Raw genomic sequence first — 20,328 nt, forward strand, 5'->3', positions numbered from 1 at the left:
ATAGTGTTTTTTTCTGGCGTTCGAGAAATATCAATAAATTAATCACTGAATTGTGAAATTTCGTTTCGAAAGAATCGTGAACTTGATTCCGTTGGTGATTCCCACCATGATGAATGAAAGGAATTTCCGAAGCAGCGCCACGAGCGGCCATGAGTGCGTACTGTTTGCGTGCGTTCACTCTTATTGTCGCACGCACAACGGATGCAGGTTGAAGGGAATAGAGAGAGAATTCCGTTCGGTATCTCCGTGAATAGTGATCTGCGCACATCGTCGAGGATAGCGTCGCGGAATAACGTGTCGAGTTTGCGATCGCGCGGCCCGTAGGAAAAAAAAAAAGAAAGGAGGAATCGCGTCGTTAGAGTAGACGCCGCTATCGCCATCATTGGCGGCAGCGAAAATCCGCCGACGAGTGGCACGTCTGTGTGAGAGCGGTTCTCCTTGGTAAGCGTGACGTAATTGTATTGATCGCGCGCGCGGAGGAAGGGCCCCTCAGAGAGTCGCGCATTCGCCATCTTGGACGAATTGTGGAGAAGTTTCTTGTGTCTCTGTGTAGGCGCGGCGCGATCCGGTCAGAAGAGATAATCCGCGTCGATCCGTGCGTTAATCTAGTTTTATTGGGAGTTAACCCTATTGTGAATTGATAACCCATTTGGACGGACCAAGGTAAGTCCTCATTTCGTCGATATCCGTTAATGTCCGGCCAGCCGAAGTTCTCCTTCCTACGTGGAGGATGCTTCGCTGTATCCCGACACTTCCCCCCCTCCCCTCTCCCTCCGCCTTCCTCTTTCTTTCCCCCTGTCTGCTTTCTTCGTTGACGGGATACCGTTACCGTGACGAAATTACACTCGCGGATTCACGATATCGTGAATTTTTCTACCTACGACACGGCGAATATTCGACAACATGACGCGTATTTAGGGACGGCGCGATTGTTGTTTTGGGCTATCGCGAGCTTTGACATCGCGCACGATCGAGAGAGGGATTGGGTTCGGCATTACTTGCCCTCCTTGGCTTTTCATTCGTAATATTATCAGTGCCCGGATTTGGGTTTGCTAGGTAATAATTCGAGTTCCTTTACTACCGCGCGATGGCTTGCTCTGACAGCGTGACAGACAAAGCATTTTCTCAGGCTGTTCGCCTCCACCGTTAATGCGCTGTTAACGGAACGGAATGCGCGTTTTAGAAATTTCTTTTTCACATTTCTTATTCCCATTCGAGTAACGCTGGAATTATATAAATTATAATGAAATTCGAATATCGCAGCATTCGTATATTGCTATGCTGTCATTATCATTATTATAAATAGTTTTAGTCGCATAAAGCATTTAGAAAACAAAGTGTTGTATATATATGTGCACAATGATTGTCGTACTATTGTGCATCTTGGTATATTTTTTTTTCGATTACATGTTCCGCAGAACAAGCAGAGATACATTGACAAATACAGCTATTTACTAACTCTTATAATTTTCTCACAATTATTTTCTCAATTTGAGAATTTTCTGATTTTGAATTTAAATAGTATTAGTTCCCATCCATATACCTAATTACTAGACATATACTTTATATTTTTAGAGAAAAAATCAAGATGTAATTAATATATCATAAAATTTTTTTTATATTTTTTTTTCTCACATATACACACACATAAAAGTGTCGTATTTCTTCTACTATAATTTCTTTAAATTACAATTAAGTTGCCATTGTTAATTTTTATAGAAAAATAAAAGATAAAAAAAAAACAGATATTTGTATAACTTTACAGACAAAGGGTTCGTTCTTTGGGTCTGATTGGTACTAAATGGTTGCGTGCAGACAGCATGTCTACTCTGTCAGGGATTGTGTCGAAGGGGGAGAAAGGAAAATCCAAGTTTCAATCACTAGATATCAATAGTTTGTATCGGGTGAGTAGGGTAAGTGTTGACCGCATTTTATTATTTATTATTTTTTTGAGAGATACTTTTTTTTATCTTACAATTTTGTTCAATTAAATGAAATAATTTCACACTATAGAAAAGAATTATTTTAATTTTCTGAGTTACTTATATATCTGTGTGACATACTTCATGAATAAACTTTTTTTTTTCTTATATTTTAATATTTGAGAGATAAATTTTTTTACAATTTAAACTAGCTAAATATTTTCGACAAATATTTTAATAGGGCGAATCTTTGGAACCGCATCAACAAAAAAATACATTACCGCGCAAACATGGAATGCAAAGTCTTGGAAAGGTGCCTTCGGCACGGCGTCCTCCTGCTAATCTGCCCAGTTTAAAAAGCGAAACTAGTAGCAGTGATCCAGCTGTCAGTCTTGTGCCAAGTGGAGGAAGTGGTTGGGCTACTACTAAGGATTCGACGTCGTCGACCACTACTACTACTACAGTAGCAACTTCACCTGATAATACTGTTGTATGTTATCATTTTTTAGTCTATAGAATCATTTTTTAGTTTATAGAAAACAATTATTTTAAAGTTTAATAATATATTAATAATATATTATTCTAGTATCATTATAACTGCCATTTAACTTAAGTTTGTCAGATATTTAACTTAATTTTGATAGATGTGTGAAAAATATCATGTTTATTTTAGATATTTTTAATTAGAAAATAATTAAATTTTTTGATAAGAAAAGTTCACAAAAAATGTGCTATCTTTTTTTTATATTTATATTGCATATTATATTCATAATATTTTCTTGCAGACTGTCTCTTCAACAGCACAATGCGCAGCAGGAAACACTGTTTCAACATCTCTCCACTCGCTACTACCGGGACAACAAAATGTATCACAATCTCCTTTTTTGGATCAAACAAACAACAAATCATCATGGAGCGCAATTATGAGCAGATCAGGAGATGGTACGTAAAAATATATATACTCCATACACTGTAGCACTACTGGCATATAATGCGTAACATTGATTGAAATAGAATGTTAAGACTAATGTTACTTTACTCAGTTTTTTTTTTGTTCTCATTCAAATACTTTTGAATTCGTTTATCCAGAGGCAAGCTTCAAAAAATAAAAAAAAAAGTCTTGAAAGTGTCTTCAAACGTTTCTAAAGACTGAAATTTAAATCATATCTAATTATTCAAAATTTTCTAAAAACTTATCTAAATATCTAATTATAGTTGCTAATGCAAAAAAAAACATTAGTGGTGGAACAGCATGTGTGAAAGTCATTTGCATATAATTATTGATTTCACATAAAAATCTGTTTTATATGTATAAATATTTTAATATACTAATCAATTAGGATTAACAATTGGTATAGTATATTATTTATATATACCTATAGTATGAACTTTAATTTTTAGTATAGTTGATACAGTATTGTTGATACAGTAAGATATGATATAATACTTTTTCAATGCTAAAATGAAAATTGAAAATATATAGAAAAAAATTTAAGGCAGCAACAATTTTAGTATTACTTTGTTACTTGATTATATAAACCATATACAATTTATATTGTATTATTATATATCAGATATATATATTGGATTATATAAATCATAACAATTTGTATTATATTATTATAATGATGCCACGATATAAACAGTATTTATTTCAAAGATCATTTATCGAGATAAAACACATAATAATATAAACACACTTAATATTATGAGATTTTAAATGTCCAAAGTTGGATTGATAAAGAATAATGCAAACTCTCATCATTTTAATATGATATATCATAGTGTAAGATGTGACAATAATTCATTGTCCAGTTGGTATTTGCGATATATATATATATATATATATTTTCTTTTAACATTCATTTCTGGACGTTGGGCATGAGCAAAATGTAGCAGAGCGTCGGTGTAGGTTTTTTTTGGGGGTAGTACAATTAATTGATAGGTACGCCCATTGTGGCAGCAATGGTTGGTTACGCGGGGCTCGTGGGGGGCGCGAAGGGGACAAGAGGTGCCCTTGGACTGAGTTTCCTCGCCCACCAGTCCCCGCAGTTCCAACACGAGTTTCCCAGTCTCAGCGGACAGCCTTCCGCCTCCGTCTCCACTCAGAGCCAGACTCAACAGTCCTCAACATCCAATGCGATCTCAGTCGCAGTCCATCACTCATTACTGCAGCAACAGCCATACTCCCACAACCACTCAGGTGGGGTGCTGCTTGCCTGTTGCTGCTAGAATCAAATTCTTATCTCTTTGCCAGTAGTGCTCTCTCTGTGCTTCTTCCCAATGTTTGCTTTTTTTTTAAATATCGTTTAGATTAAATATTTATACTATATAAATAATAGAACATGGAAGTTATTATAATAATAAATTTATAGTAATAAAAACTATGCAACAGAGATTTACAAGCATGTGGATTTTTAATTCTATATCTGGTTACAAATAGGTCTAATAAATTGTACTTTGACAAATAGAAATTTTTTTACATATTGGATATTAAATGAAGACTATTCGCATATGTCTTAAAAGATATTAGTGAAAATAGTAAAAAATAATAAAATAAAATTAATGAAACAAAATTAGTTTTATTTTGAAACATTATATGATCGGAATTTTAGATTTTTCATCTATCTAATTTTTTTTATTATTAATATCTTATGACACTCGATGCAATTAGAAACATATACACAATATGTACATGACATTTTAAAAATGTTTAAGGTAAAAAAATCTGAAATTAAATGAAAATATTTGCAATCTCAATTACATTTATGATACTATATTTATAATTTCTAGATATTTTCTATTTAATAACAACATTTACATACTAGTGTATCTAATATTAAAAAATTTGAATTGTTTTTACACATATACAAATTTTTTGTACAATATTATTTTGTTATTTGCTATTCTACAGAAAAGAATTAGGATTTTATATTAAATACATGTATATAATATTTGAAGGAAATATTTTTTCTCTCTCTTTAGACATATTTAAAAAAATATATATATAACTAATTATATTTTTTTATTGAGATTTCGTGTAAAAATAAAAACTCTTATGGAACAATTTGTTTATCTACCAAGATTTTATAAATCAATTTTTGTGTGCAGAGCAGTTTATATTTATATTTTTGTCATTAATACAATTTTAAATTATGATTTTATATGTTTGATGCAATTTGTTAAAAATATTGAAATAGATCATGTTGTGATGTTAGACATAGATGTAGAAAATTTGATTATAAATATTTATATGTATCATTATACGTTTGTAGAAAATTGTTAGATAGTATTACAATATGTACCAAATCTCAGATTTTATATATTTTAATATTTATGATATAACTTGGAAAAAGAAAACGCGTATACAAAGATTCGAGATTGGTACATAATGTTGAAAAACATATACTTTTTATCTTCTTTATTGAGTGAATCTCTTTTATCAGTTTATAGGTGTGTTATTGTGCCCCAAATTTTGTTATTCTCATATTTTAAAACTTGCACTATGAAAAGCATTACATTATAATATTCTATTATGCAAAAAAAAACGTGTTAATCTTTTTCTTAAATAAGTTTATATGCGTTTCTACAAAAATAAAAAAAAGATTCTTATTATTTCAATATCATTAAGCATACATAATTATCACAGAATTACTATAATTTATTGAGATTTACATTAATAGTATATTAGCAATATTTATAATTATTTTAATTATATATTTACATAAAACGAAATTATAGTACATCTTTTAATAATTTGTAGTTTATATATTTATTCTAGATCAATAAATTAAGCAATTATTTATTTTAGGAATATTCGAGAATTCTTAATTTTTTGTGTATTTATTTGTTTTATTCAGTTTTTTACTATATTCAGAAACACTATATGTAAAGCATGATATATACATGGGAAAGTTTTATGCACAGCCTGTGGAACAATCGCGTGCGAGCATGCGTGTATCTTGTTTTCATCATATATCTCGTTAAATATCGATTTTTTATCAGTATTGATATCTTACTGTTATTATGTATCAAAATACATACTATGTTATTTTCTATATATTACTTTTCTCTAATGAATGAATTATGTAGGTGGCACGCCGGGAAATCAACAGCAATCGAATCGAGAGTTAAATGCGCAATATGGTCCAGGGCCGAGTCTGCGTCCACAGAGTAAGTCTCTTGAAATTTAATTATAGTAGAATCTTTTAGCTTTTGAAAGTATATGTTATTAATTTTGCGATTATGTAAATTTTTGCAGCCGAAGGAAGTTGGATTCAAGGCGGGAGTCGTACGGCAAGTGGCGCAGCGCCAGCAACATCAGCTGGTCCCGGAAATGGGAATACTCCGGGGGGCCAGGGCCTCCCTTTAAATATACCTGTTTCAGGAGGACATACCCAAGAGGGACCCGGTGGAGGGCGGCCGAACTTGGGCCAATCGCCCAACATGGGCGCGGCCCCGGCAGGCCAGCATAATTCCGTAAATAACCAAGGTTCTGCGCCTTCTTCTGGTACCCATCAAATTGGGCCGAATCTTCATCATTTTCGGGGTCTTATTCCGCCATTTGTAAGTTTATTATTAAGATCTCGAAAGTTTGAGTTTGTATAAGTTCTTTCTTTTTTTGGACGTTTTGTGGTAACAAGATGTATAATCTTTTTAGATGTATAGATCAAATTTTCCTGGTGGATTTCCTCCGCAATTTTCATCAAATTCTGGATCCAACAACCCCCGACCCAGATTTAATCATCCCCTGGATCGATTTCCACCTCCTCAACGTGAGCGCGTAGTCGAGGAAGAGATTCTGACTAGACCTATTATCAAGGAAGAAGATCTTACTCGTATGGATGATATTTCACGTGATGCAGGATGGGCTGCGCACGATGATATTGATTATAACCAAAAATTGGCCTTTAGCGATGATGAACCTGAATCAGAACCATCGAAAAATGACGAAAAAAAAGAGATCAAGGAGAAAAAAGGCGATAATAATGCCGCGGAGGAGAAGGAGAAATCTCGAGACAATCCTCGAGATTCGAAGGAGCTTCGAGATCCGTCACATCGTCCTTGGACTCAACCTTCTATGAATCGCGATTATCGTGGATCAAATGGCGCGAATGGTAATGGTGGCTACAACAATCAATCGCAATTGCACTCTGTACATTCTTTAAGAGGTTAGTTTATTTTTATTAGAAAAAAAACCAAGCTCGACGATCTATTTAAATTTCATTCATGATGCATATTTCATCATAAATATAGGTGTCGAAGACGACGAGACGTGGAACGAAAGACGTAGAATCAAGGTTGAAGTTGCGTCCGTTGTCGAACGTGCACGATTGCGCAAGGAAGAAGAAGAGAAACGTTTCCAAGAATCGACAAAACAAGCGGCAGCTAAGAAATTACAGGATTTAGAGCAAAAGATGAAAGAAAAACAGGCGAAGCACAAAGACGAGGAACGCACACAGTCGGGCGAGTCTAAAAGCTTGATCAGCATCCCACCTGTACCACTTCCTATACCCGAATGGGAAAGGGAGAAAGAGAATAGAGAACGAGAGCGTGAAAGATCTCGTACTTCGTCCGAAGGAAAGGATGAGAAAATTATTGCTTCTGGACGCGATAATCTTGCAAGAGAAAGCCGAGATCAAGGACTGGCGGACTTTCGTCAAAATGATCGACAGTCTTTCTTACGGCAACAGGATACAGTGCGCAGCGAGCGCGAAAGGGAACGCGAGCGTGATCGTGATCAAAGAGACTCGCGAGATCGCGAGCAACCAGCATTTTCTCGACATTTTCAAAATAATTTACCGCCCAGATTTCAAAAGCAGCAGGCAGAGAGAAGCAGTGCGAATTTCAATCGAATTTCACCCAATGCAGAAAGACCTGCTTCACAATCTGTTCCATTCTCCCAACAATATGATCCTAGCAGATGGCTTCACAATTACAACTCATTGAGTAAGTTTTTAGAATGTAGAATTACTTTTATATTAAAATATATTATATCACATTTTATCCTAATAATTGCGATTAAACTATAATAAAATTTAATTGTTAAAATGTTTATTAAAAAATTGTAAATTTTACAATGAAAAGTTTTTTTATTAAACAAATATATTTAATAAAGATACAAAAATAATTGTTAATTTTTGAAAACAAATTTTTAACTTGAATTAAAAATGCTGGATATGCAAGTATTTTAAATATGAGATATCTAATGTGACTTTTTTAATCTATGATTTGATCTTGATCTTTATCTTCCCTTTTGTGATAAAATATTGAAGAAAATTTGAAGAAAATTATACAATGAAACTTGCATTAGTAGATAGCAACATGAAGCAGTCCATGCCACCACAACGTCGGAACAGAACTGATTCTGACGCATCGGCACCATTGGATGATGAACGACCCCCGTCTCGAGATCATCGCAGTGGTGGTGCGCCGCCGCCATCCAGAGAGGATCGTTATCGACATTCTTCGCATCGGTCCTACGACAGTCGCAAACCGGGCGGTTATTATGATGAATATAACCGTAATTTCAGAGATTATGAGTATGATGAGAGACATCCACGTGATTCTTGGGAACGTGAAAGACATTTTGATGATAAGGAACGAGATCCAAAGGAAAATTTGGACTCGAGAGATAATCGAGACAATCGTGACGGTAAAGATTCTCGTCCTACCAGCCGTGACGCTCGAGACATCAGAGATATACGCGATCGAGATAAAGAGAAGAAGGATTACGATAGTTATTCCAAGGTAAATGTTTTATAAAAAGGTTAATTTTTGTTTGCAAGGCACAGATTACGCTTGTATCTAAATTAGTAAAATTCTCATTTTGCACAGGATTCTTTTGATGAGCGAGAACAAAGGGAGCGTTCCGAAAGTTCGGAGTGGCGTGAAGAACGTAACGCGGGACAAGACAGACAACTCGAAAGTCGCCGCGACGCACCAAAGGAAGAGCGCAGCGAACGCCCGCAGAGACCGGATTCACGCGATAGTCGCGCTTCCAGAGAATCGAAAACATCTTTACGCGATGACGAACTGCATAAATTACGCGATTGTAATTCCTGGGTGAACGAAGTATCAGATTATGAGGAAAAGAAACGAGACTTGTTATATCACGAAGAAGTTAGGGAAAGAGAAAGAGATAGAGAGAGAAGGCAACCGCCTGGTCCAGTTACGAAAGAAAAGATTGAAGCGGACGAATTGAAGAATGAAAAGCGCAGTTTGACTCAATTGAAGAGAGGCAGTTCTGATCTTCAAGAAAAAAAAGATCAACCGAAGGAAAATTCTACCGAAATAAAAAAAGATACGGATGTGTGGAATAGAAAAACAGAGCGCGCTTCGGAAAGCAGACAAATTGAGCGAGGTGATAATTCACCAAAGGCGTGGGTCGACGCGATATCGCCAACTTTTGAGAAGGAGGAGGAAAAAATAGCAGAGACTGCTAAAGAAGGCAAAGAAAATGATGAAATTAAGCAAAGTTTATTGGATAAACCAACTTTGGAAAAGAGAGAGGAGGCTATTATTGAAGATGTTAAAGAACAAGTAAAAGATGAGAAGCGAGAGAAGAATACACGTAATAGAACAAGCAGCGGTAGCTCTAGTTCCAGAGTTCGTGAATCTCGCGGTGGACGTCAGTGGGGCGGAACTTTCAGTGTTTTTACTCGTTGGCGTGGTCCGGAATCTAGAGGACGAAGAGGCGGGCCACGACCTGCTGCTGGAAAGTCTGGTATGTCTGCCAAGAGCGGTTCCTATGGGCATACCGATTCCGAAAATAGTGCTGATGAAGTATCCGGCTCCACTGAGTCTGGAAAGGAGGATAAGCGATCCGCTCGTTCTCCGAAGCCGTCCCAGAAAGTCGAGAAAGAGGAACGCAATCGCGAAGTGTCAAGACGAGACGATAAGCGAGGCACTGAGACATATTCTCAAGCACGCAATGAGAAGAGAGGGTACGACGGAAAACCTAGCCATGAGGCTTTTGCACCATCAGGCGAACCGTCCCGTCGGGGTAGAGGTGGTGGTTTTCGCATTCGGAATACAGCAACAGGCAACCGCATGGAAGGTTATGGACCGCCGTCCAGCAAGAGTCCGTTTTCAGAACGTAATGCGGACGAAAAACATCAACAACAGAATGCCGGGCGGCAAAATCCATCGACACCAACCTCAGAGAAAGAAGCAAACCTGTTGCAATCCACGCCAGTCGAGTCCACCGATGACAAGATAATAGCGAAGCAACAAGCGCTTACGGCGGGTATTACAGGCAGACGTAATAAATCCCCGAGTCAACAAACTCAACAGTCCGCCAATAAGCAAGAAACAAATCAAATCACTAACGTTTTGTCTCAAAAGGCGCAAATACGAAAGGAAGACTCGCGTTCTAAGAGAACTCGCAGTGGAAGCAGAAGGGTATATATAATTTTATATATTGTTGTCTAGTGCTTTGTACATAGGCCTAGAGAGAGAAAGAGAGAGAGAGAGAGAGAGAGAGAATCTTTCATTTGCTAATATATTATACATCTACGCTTTTTGTTTACCGATTCATATAAGTAAAACATTTTTATAATATAAAACTTTATATAGAAAAAAATTAAGTGTTATATATAAGATTCATTAAATATTATTGTTAGAAATATTTCTCGCATATATTTATTTCGTTTTTAATTTGATGTGATAATATAAATAATATAACGATTATCTAATATATATAATGCAAATAATGCGCGCTTTTATTTTTTAGGGGAGAGATAACCGTGAAGCTCGTTCGCGTGGTAGTAGCAGCAATGTGTCGAAGCAGCCCCAGTCGGATGTAGGTAATGAGGATTGGGAAACTACGTCGGAAAATAGTGAAGAGCATATAGAGGATCATAAGGAGTCTCGTAACAGTCGCAACAAGCATTTTGGTGGACGAGCCATTCAAGCTACAAGTCAGAATGCTATCGGCGCAAATCCGCATTCGCGTAGGAACGAACAATCTGCGACGAATGCCAGAGAGCAACGTGAGAAAAATCCCAAGTCTTCCAATCCAGCGTCGCGAGCCCCAGGAGCGGAGAAACGGAACCTGCAAAACGCCGGATTCGGCGTTCAAAAAAATCATAACACCGATGGCATACCGCCCTTGATGCAAAATACGCAGATACAAAATGGCGGAAGATCTAGAAGTCAGAGTTCGACTAACAGCGGCGCAATCTCAAATAAATCGAATAATAAAGATAGTATGGTTAATCGTATCGATGAAATCAAATTGGCCGATCCGAACCTCGTGAATCAAGCGCTGAATGATCTCAATAAAAAATCTCAAACGAAAGATAAGAAGCTAATGGATTCAGAAATGGAAACCAACAGTACCGAAGACACTGCGAATGCGGCGGCGGAGGATAAAGTAGACGCCGACGGTTTCCAGGAAGTACGTTCCAAGAAAAACGTGAAAGAATCGAGACATAATCAGAAGGAGGAAGCAAAGCCGGTTAAGAGAGAAAAGGAGAAGGATCGCGATCGTGAACGCGATCGCTCAAAGTCAAAATCAAATGGATCGCAGCAAGTTTTGCAGCAACAAGTACAAAATATTCCGCCCTTACTCGGACAGAATATCCCTCAACCGGCGAACATACCGCAGAAGCGGGAATACGACAACAGAAATTCCAGAAATCCAAGATTAGCTCCGCGTTTCCAACGTCTGGTGAAACAACACCAGCAACAGCAAATGTGCGCAACCGATGCGAGCGACATGAATAAGCTGAATAGTTCTGGAAATAATTATGCCAAAGACTCGTCTAACAATCCTGCGCCACCACCGGCGGTCAATGCTTGGGATAAACCTTTCACTAGCCAATTGCGTTCGAATTCTCCATCCGCGGTTCCTACGGATATTCAGCTAATGTCGAGTTTAACAACTCAAAATGATCACAGTCATGAAGGTAATGAGGCTAATTCCGGACATAGTAGTCAACGAAATTCCCCGAGTGGCGAGAAAGCAGTGAAAAATTTGAAGGAGACTTTGACGGAGAAGAACGTTGTGTCTGATGTGTCTTCGCCTCCCGTACAGACCTTGATCTTTGAAAACACGAATTATTCAAAGACTACGAAGACGACCGGTCCGACGGATCTGGCGGTGAAATCAAAGTTCTCGAATCACATTAAAACGCAACAGCAGCGAGCTGACAAGCGTGCGGAAATGGAAGAAGAGGGCAACAGTCAGGTGCAGCAACATTCGCAGCAATCAACACTTTCCGTCGCTTTCCCCAATAAACCGAATGATTTGATAAAGGATAAGAATCAGGAACCTATCCAAATGCCGTTGTCGTTCAACAAGAACGAGGACAATGCCGACATGAAGTTGGACTTCACGTTTGACTCAGATCTTTCACAGCTGACGGAGGACAAGAGTAAAAGTTTAGGCATGCCGCGTTCTATGCATATGACCGGCGGCCAGAGCACGATATCGCCGTCGACCGCAGAGCTCAACTTGAAAATCGCATCCGTGAAGAAGGTTTGGGAAAACGCGCCACCAATGCCGACTGTAGTCGAACACGAAGACGGTAGTGGTGTAGTCGGAAGCGCGACTAGCTTCCCGCAGGCATTCGAAAGCGGCGATGTTGATGATAGTTACAGCCCGCATCAGCAATACAATCAAAACAATATGAAAAGCGAAATCACGACATCCACAAATGTGTGCAAGGTGAGAAATCATTTCGCGAATATTTTATTATTACTGTGCATGCAATAGAGAAATGTTATCACTAATAGTTTTCCCCAGTATATTTTCTATTTTTATTTGCATCATTATTGTTATCATTATTATTATTATTGTCATACTTATTTTTTTTTACTTTTTTTTTTTTACTTTTTTGTTGAAAAATTGAATTAAAAATAAAAGTGTGGTGAAAATGAGAAAGGTAAGTGGCTAATTTCTTTGGCCGAAGATGGATATTCAATCAGTTACTTGTCGATAAACAGTAGACGATTTAACACAGTAATCATTGTTTCTCATCGTTATGTTAATGTTATAATTATTGCAGTAATTATTATTATTGCTCATCATTATTTACTTATAATTATAATTTTTATAATTATCTTTTAATATCAGTTAGAAAACAAGATATGTGTATTATTATAAAGAATATAATGAACCTATTCACATTTTCACCAGATTTTTTTAAAACAGATAAAAACAATTTTCTTTTTTGTCAACGAATGTGTTTGTTGAAAATGGCTGTTTACATGATGTATATAGCAACTTAATATTGAAACATATAATGTCCCTTGTGGGAAGATGCTGACTCTTTGCCTGATGCGCAGCTGGTTCCCCCGCAGGTGAAGCCGCAGCAGCAATCTTCGGGTAGCGGTACGCAACCAGGATCCACTGTGCCTGGGCCGAGTCCCATTGGAGCTGGTCAGAGTCCTATCGGCCATCCTCCCGTTAGTCTTCAAGGTCCTCTAAGCCCACCCCCATTCAATTCTACAGGCCAGCCCTCACACATCAACTATCAGGTACATTGCGTTTTTATTCCATTTATTATTTCGAGAATAATGATATATGCAGAATGGAATAGAAATAAAACAAATGGTTTTATTTTTTTTCCAGGAGTTTCCGCAATATCCTGGTTCGCAAGCGGCGCAATACGGCGGCATGTCGGCCATACCATCGCCACCGGCGGTATTATTCAATACAAGCTCGGGGCAATTGCCGGCTCAAGCGGGCGGTTTATACGGAGCATTTCAATTGGATCAAAGCCGATCGCCATTTACGCAGTACACGCCGTACGCTCCGTCACTCCAAAACTCGTACAGCCAGCAAAACGTATACCTGCAGCAACCGCCACCGCCGCCGCCTCACGCACCGAATGCCCCTACACCGGAAATGTATCAAAACAATTTATCCCAATACCGCATCGTACGTGAATTTTATTTTATTTATAATTATTTATAATAATTTATAACTTCGTTCTCATTATATTGATATTTGAAATGGAAATAGATTAATTTTTCTAATTACAAATTTTTCGTAATAGACTGCAGCAGCTGCTCCTCCGTTTGGACAGAATCAACAACTTAGCAACAATCCTAATACGGTACTTATCAGCTCATCGTCAAATTCTTTGATGTCGGCAAGTGTCAAACCATCGTCTCAACCAATCGGAGCTATCGGAACTAAAGCTCCGCATTTCCAGACTCCATCCGCTCCTCAACCTAATCAGGTGAAATTTTATTATAAAGTTATTCTGGTAAAGATAAAAAAGATAAAAATTTAACAATATCAACAAAAATTATTATTATTTTTTCAGTTGACTTATATACCATATGATCCAAATCAAGTGCTTGGTGTAAGTGGCAGTTACTTGAATAATTCGCAATTAGTACAGAGACCTGGCCCAAATGTTCAAGCATCTGCTAATAGTTACTATAGTGCCACATCTGCCGGTAAATATGACGTTTTCATTCATGAGTTTAAATATTTCACACATTACTTTTTATTTAACGTATTTTATTTGTTATTTTTGTTAATTCATATTAATGTATTTTTAGATGTATTCCCTGGATCACAAACGGGCTTTTATCAATCTGGCGGTGCTACTCAACAAACTGGAACTCATTACGGTTTGCAAGGATTTGGCCAGCATAACCAAAGTCTGGCAACGGGTAATGCAACTCCTGTCGGTCTACAAAATTATGGTCCCAGTTTTTTGTCTAGTTCAGGATTGCAAATAGCAGCGGCGGCTCAACAATTTCGCAATCCTACTGGTGGTTTACCAGGACCAGGAAATGCGGCGCCTACATTTCTTAGTAAACACCAACCACAGGAACAACCTAGACAATTAAAGAGCCCGTCGGGAAATCAACAAGATGTACTTGCATCAGTTTTTGGCTCGAGTAAGCTCATTATTCAATCGTTTGTCAATTAAAAAAATACGAAATCATTCAAAAAAATACGAAATCAATGAAAAATTGTTTTATCACAAATAGCTTTATTTGAAAAAAAAAAAGACTTCTGAAAAATGCAAAAAGTATGAAATATAACAAAAAAATAATTTCTTTTAATTTTATACTTTTTGCCTTTTTTAGAAATTTTTTTTTTTCTAAAATATCAAAATTATCTGATAAATTCATAATTGTTTCTTTGAAAAAATTTAATAATTATTCGATAATGAAGTTTCTGTCAAATTGCATTAAGTAAATATTCTAATTCTAGCTTCTCAAATACCGTCACCTAAATCGAGAAATTGCAAACAACAATCTTCATCACAACAGCCACAACCAAGTCCTACACAGCATCATAAATATCAACAATATCAGGGCGTTAGCCAGTCTGCTCTGGTAAGCAGCTACAATAACTACGTATGTACCATTTATTCATTAAATTTATTATTTATATTATGCATGCATTTTTTTCTCTCTATATTTTTCTCTTATCAAGTTAAATTAAACATGGACATAGGAATTATTTTCTGTTAGTAAAGAAATAAGAATTATATATGGGTATAAATATATTATATATTATGTATATATATATATATATATATATATATATATATATATATATATATATATATACAATTTATCCTTATATATATATATATATATATATATATATATATATATAAGGATAAATTGTTTTTTTATAAAAGAATTTTTAAGTATAATTTAATATTACAATAAAAAAAATATATACATTTAAAACATCTGATTATATTCAAAAAATGACATGATATGATACATATATTCCGCAATTTTTACTTTTATATCTAAATGTGCAGGTTTTGCAACAGAATGTACGTGGAATGGGTATGCCGCCTCGTGCTGGTATCCAACCATCGCAACAACGTTATCCGCCTCCAATACAGCGACCTGTAGTACCATTTGCACCAGGTCCAAATCCGAATAATCCCACGCAGCAGCAGCCTGCTTGTATGCCAACGCAACAGCAGCAACAAACTCAAATTAATCGTCATAGACCAAATTTACACCAGCAGCAGCAGCAACGTAACATGAAGATGCAACAGCAATATTACTCATCGCAAGGTTTGTAAAGAGCACACACAAATATGTGCACAGAAATTATATAATTATACAATTAATACTTAATTACAATTGTACTTTATCTCTTTAGGAAACGTTAAGATGGATTCAAATGACAAAGCTGATAATCATAATGACAAGATGAATGATGGCCCCTCTGGAACACAGCCTGTAGGTAACAAATCTAATGTGAATCAGCAAGATAGTGATAACAATAAGGAGGAAGTGAATCAGCAAAACGAGTGAAATACGTGAATATTTACGTGAAGGTGAACATACTTGCTCTTCCATTTGTGTGGAAAAACATCTTTCTTTGATATAATTTCGTCGAAAAAAATAAGGGCAAAGATTGACGTGCTTTTTTATATCATGAGAAAGGAGCACGCAGTGACACAATGAAATTCGTTTATCTACGAAATCACGTGCTTATATAATCGACTATAGCAGTTAAATAGATGAATTAAAAATCTGATTTCTGTGCTATATCGAAAGAAGAAAACTTGTAGGAAAATAACATAATTTATACGCACCTCTATCCGTTCTTTAGTTTTAACAACATAAACTTTTCGTCTCTATGTATTCGAAAAGATAATTATATTAAGTATTAAGTATTTCCATTATTAAATATAATATCGAATATATTTATAAGAATGGCAGAGTTAATCACGAGCGCTGATTGATACTGCTACAAAAAGCTTGCAAAAAGTGACACATTTAAAATGTCTTGTACGTTTAAATATTTGACTCAAGAAGAAACACGTCGTCGTCGAGTGAAATGTTAGCTACTCGATCACAGATGCGAGTCGGATAACAAAATATTCTGTATCGTTATGTGTTAAGAATTCATGAGATTGTATTTGTGGGAAAAGAGATAAAAAAAATGATAGTATATATATATATATATATATATATATATATATATATATATATATAGATATAGATATAGATATAGATATATCTCTATACCCAGATCAATCTATGACAAATGATAATGAACCCTAAGATGCCTGATACAGGTTTCTTGATTATATAGAGATAAATAAATGAAGCGAGAGAGAAAGAGAGAAAGCGAAAGAAATGAAAAAAGCAATTAGCGAAGGAAAGTTATAATTATTGCAATCTCGTATGTAGCATTGAAAGAACTGAAACAAACGGCGGTAATAAAGACCTCCGTTTATTCGAACAATAAGAAATGGAGTTACTTATCGATTTTGATTGTGTATCCATGGATCGGATCTACGCATATGTCGCCCCTATGTATCGCGACAAGGAAAAGCTCTATATGTATATTTGTCGATGATGCGAGATCATGGCGAAACTTGTGCGGAATAGGAAACCGTTGTTGATAGGTATCGCACAAATCATCATGATCTGGCTTTACTCACAACGAGTTTCAATCATTAGATATATAAGATACTGCTTGTCAAGCGTGAAAAGCTGGATATGGTGGATTACATCGAGTCTTTTCACGTTTAGAAAGATTATGTTGGATCAAGCGAACCTAAACTACTATCGCAACGTATGAAAAAAAGGATTGTATATTCTCTGCTTTCGTTGCAGTTAAAGCTTTGTTATAAAGATAAAGCTCATGAAAAATAAATAGTAGTATTCACAGGAGCCCGTCGTTGCCAGATTTATTCAGCAAAGAGACAGTATGGCCATGCCCATTTTGCCTGGTTTTCGTAAGAAATCTAAGGCGTTGTGACAGATAGGATGTTAATTTTCAACAGAAGCAAAATATACTGCCAGTCGTGCCGACGACCATTATTCTTGAACTCTGAGAATTTTTCATGTCGTATTCGTGATATGTCTGTATGAATAATGAAACATGTATTAAAGAAAGAGAAGACACTCTCTTCACATGTAGACTTGTTAAAAATTTAACACTTCAATGAATTTAGAAAATATTGATTAAGAAAGAGGATGAAGATTGCAATTTTACTCCTTTTTATCCCGAACATCTTTTCTTTAAAGCATTGTGGAAATTAACAAAAAAAAAAAAAAAAATAAAAGATGAGTGTGTAATATGTAAATCGACATAATGGCGAAGCCACACTTGAATTAGAAATGAGGCTACACAATTCCTTTCGTGTTGTAAAGAAATGAGTACTTCGTGAAATCTCGCCAAGTAATACGGGGGCAAATGTATACAATATTAAAAAAAAGCTATTGGAATCACGAAAAAATAGTAGTAAATACTTCTCTTTTATGTTGTCTTAATTCTTTAGTACTCATATGGCGTGCTCTCTAATGTAATGTATCCCTAATTATTAATTTTCTATCTAATTATGTGCATATGAGATTTCCTCAGATGTTCTTATATAAACATATTGAAATTTCGCCTGGAAAGCAAAATTTCAAAGTATTCAAAGGTATTCAAATCTTTAAAAACATTTATATTATAAATATAATTTTTAGCCAAACTAGAGCATGATATATGAATACTGAAGAATCAATTTCTCTATCATAAATATTATCGTAATGGCTACTATTTTGATCATCAGCAGCATTGTAACAGTAGTATAGGAGAATAGAAGTAACAGTGGTGATAGTTGGTGTTTGCAGTAAACGCGATATATAATGATAGTATTAATAATGATAATAGTAACTTTGTACACAATGCTAGTAATAGTGGTAGTAATAGCAGTATATTCATAGCAGTAACAGTAATAATATTGAGAAATAATTTATCACAAACTATTTTTTTTATTTTTTGAATAGAATTTCTATGTGATTTTTATCGATATTCTTTTATTATCATTATTTTTATTTTTTATGGCTTTGTACTTTTTTATTTAATATATCATTACATGTATGTATATTATGAAAAAATAATTGTTATCGTAACTATTATCAATGTTATTATGTTGCTGGATATGTGATCACCGTTATTTTATCATTATCACAATTTATATTATTACTTGTATACTCTATTGTTCCTATTACTGCTATTACTATCATTTGTTGTAATATTATTATTGTTACTATTATTGTTGTATATTAAAATATGTTATTATTAATACTATTATTATTCTTATCGTTATTATTTACTATTATTATTGTCGCTCTTAGTCCTGTCGCTGTTATTGTAATTATGAATATATATATATATATATATATATATATATATATATATATATATATATATATATATTATTTGTCTATTACGGTTATTTTATTAATATTATTAAAAATACTATTATTACTACCACACTATCACCTGCTATTGCTGCTGCTGCTGCAATTATCACTATTACTATTAGTACGATTGCTACTATTATTATTATTTTATATCGTTATTTTAATTATTTTTATTATAATTATATTATTGCACGTGTATACTCAGTGGATAATGAAGGTGAAGAATGTAAGCTAAAAAGAGTAAGTAAATTAAAAGTATGTTTAATTGTATGGGTATGTCTCTCTCATAGAATATTCGATAAATTTTATTGAAAATATTAAAAATCTGTTTAATAACATTCATTATATAGCTTAAATGCGAAGTGGAGTTTGTTTATATCACATATATATATAAATCCGAGTTGATGGTCTGTCGTATTACAATAGTCACAATAATATGTGTACTAAAATATTTTAATATAGAAATAATTTTTACCGTAAGATCACGATTTTAATTTATAGGAATGCGATTATTGTTTATTAGAGAATTATTTTTGTGGATCTTTTGTGTGTTTATCACGATTTCCTTTTTCTTGTAGCAAGTAAAAAATTACTTTCTAATATATATAGTCGTTATTTTCAATGGCAATATTGTAAATTGTTGATATTTTATTATAAAGAGACAAAGATTTGTACGTTTTCCGATATATTTAATGTTGTAAGTATTAACAGTCGAAAATTTATAAAAGTAATACGACAAACTCATCACAGGGCGCCTGTAATTATAACGATTTGTAGTTAGAAATATGAAAATACTACTTATACACCTACGTGCTAAATCGTGAAAATAAAATAGTAAACGGCACTTTGCTACTATTAATTTATATAATTAATTAATACAACCCAGAAAAACAACTATATAAATTGAGGAAATTAATAAAAAGTTAACTATAAAACGAAGAGCAATATGTGTATTGGCTAAAATCATAATATATTTCTGTTAAAAACGTGAAAAATATTAATTAAAAAACTGAATATCAAATTAGCTGAATTGATTATCAATTGATGCAGCTTTAAAATGTATATTTTCTTTCTCTTTAATAATTAAAAGAATTGTCAGATTTATCCAATAATAATACATAAAAAATATACAATAGCAAAAAATGCGGGATGCATAGAATGCATAAGTATATATCTTGAAAAAACGATATATATAATTCCTATCGAATCAAAAAGATAGCACGATTGGTTTAATAATAATGTTTTGTGTAAATTA

General features: G+C 34.7%; 1 protein-coding gene across 6 annotated transcripts; it reads left to right on the forward strand.

Annotated features, from left to right (window-relative positions):
• Positions 1–150: 150 nt before the first annotated feature.
• Positions 151–16,820, forward strand: LOC126858239 (protein PRRC2C). 6 transcript variants are annotated; one of them, XM_050608395.1, is made up of 20 exons: positions 151–663; positions 1,766–1,913; positions 2,164–2,412; positions 2,708–2,864; positions 3,886–4,125; positions 6,015–6,095; positions 6,184–6,488; positions 6,583–7,093; positions 7,179–7,871; positions 8,236–8,672; positions 8,760–10,325; positions 10,657–12,594; positions 13,215–13,406; positions 13,501–13,809; positions 13,928–14,113; positions 14,201–14,336; positions 14,442–14,786; positions 15,106–15,251; positions 15,671–15,935; positions 16,024–16,820. In XM_050608395.1, the coding sequence occupies exons 2-20, from the start codon at positions 1,821–1,823 to the stop codon at positions 16,176–16,178; spliced, it is 8,004 nt and encodes a 2,667-aa protein (XP_050464352.1). In that variant the 5' UTR covers positions 151–663; positions 1,766–1,820; the 3' UTR covers positions 16,179–16,820. The 6 variants fall into 6 exon arrangements, with proteins under 6 accessions (XP_050464352.1, XP_050464355.1, XP_050464354.1 ...); XM_050608398.1 differs by having other exon boundaries at positions 15,106–15,230; XM_050608397.1 differs by having other exon boundaries at positions 13,230–13,406.
• Positions 16,821–20,328: the final 3,508 nt, after the last annotated feature.

Source organism: Cataglyphis hispanica, chromosome 24, assembly GCF_021464435.1.
Source record: "Cataglyphis hispanica isolate Lineage 1 chromosome 24, ULB_Chis1_1.0, whole genome shotgun sequence".
Classification (NCBI taxonomy): domain Eukaryota; kingdom Metazoa; phylum Arthropoda; class Insecta; order Hymenoptera; family Formicidae; genus Cataglyphis; species Cataglyphis hispanica.

Excerpts from the sequence above, each read along its gene's own strand:
- LOC126858239 (XM_050608395.1), top strand. The coding sequence starts at position 1,821 with ATGTCTACTCTGTCAGGGATTGTGTCGAAGGGGGAGAAAGGAAAATCC. Across the intron at positions 4,126-6,014 it reads ATACTCCCACAACCACTCAG|GTGGCACGCCGGGAAATCAA; the intron begins GTGGGGTGCTGC and ends TGAATTATGTAG. Across the intron at positions 14,337-14,441 it reads CTATAGTGCCACATCTGCCG|ATGTATTCCCTGGATCACAA; the intron begins GTAAATATGACG and ends ATGTATTTTTAG.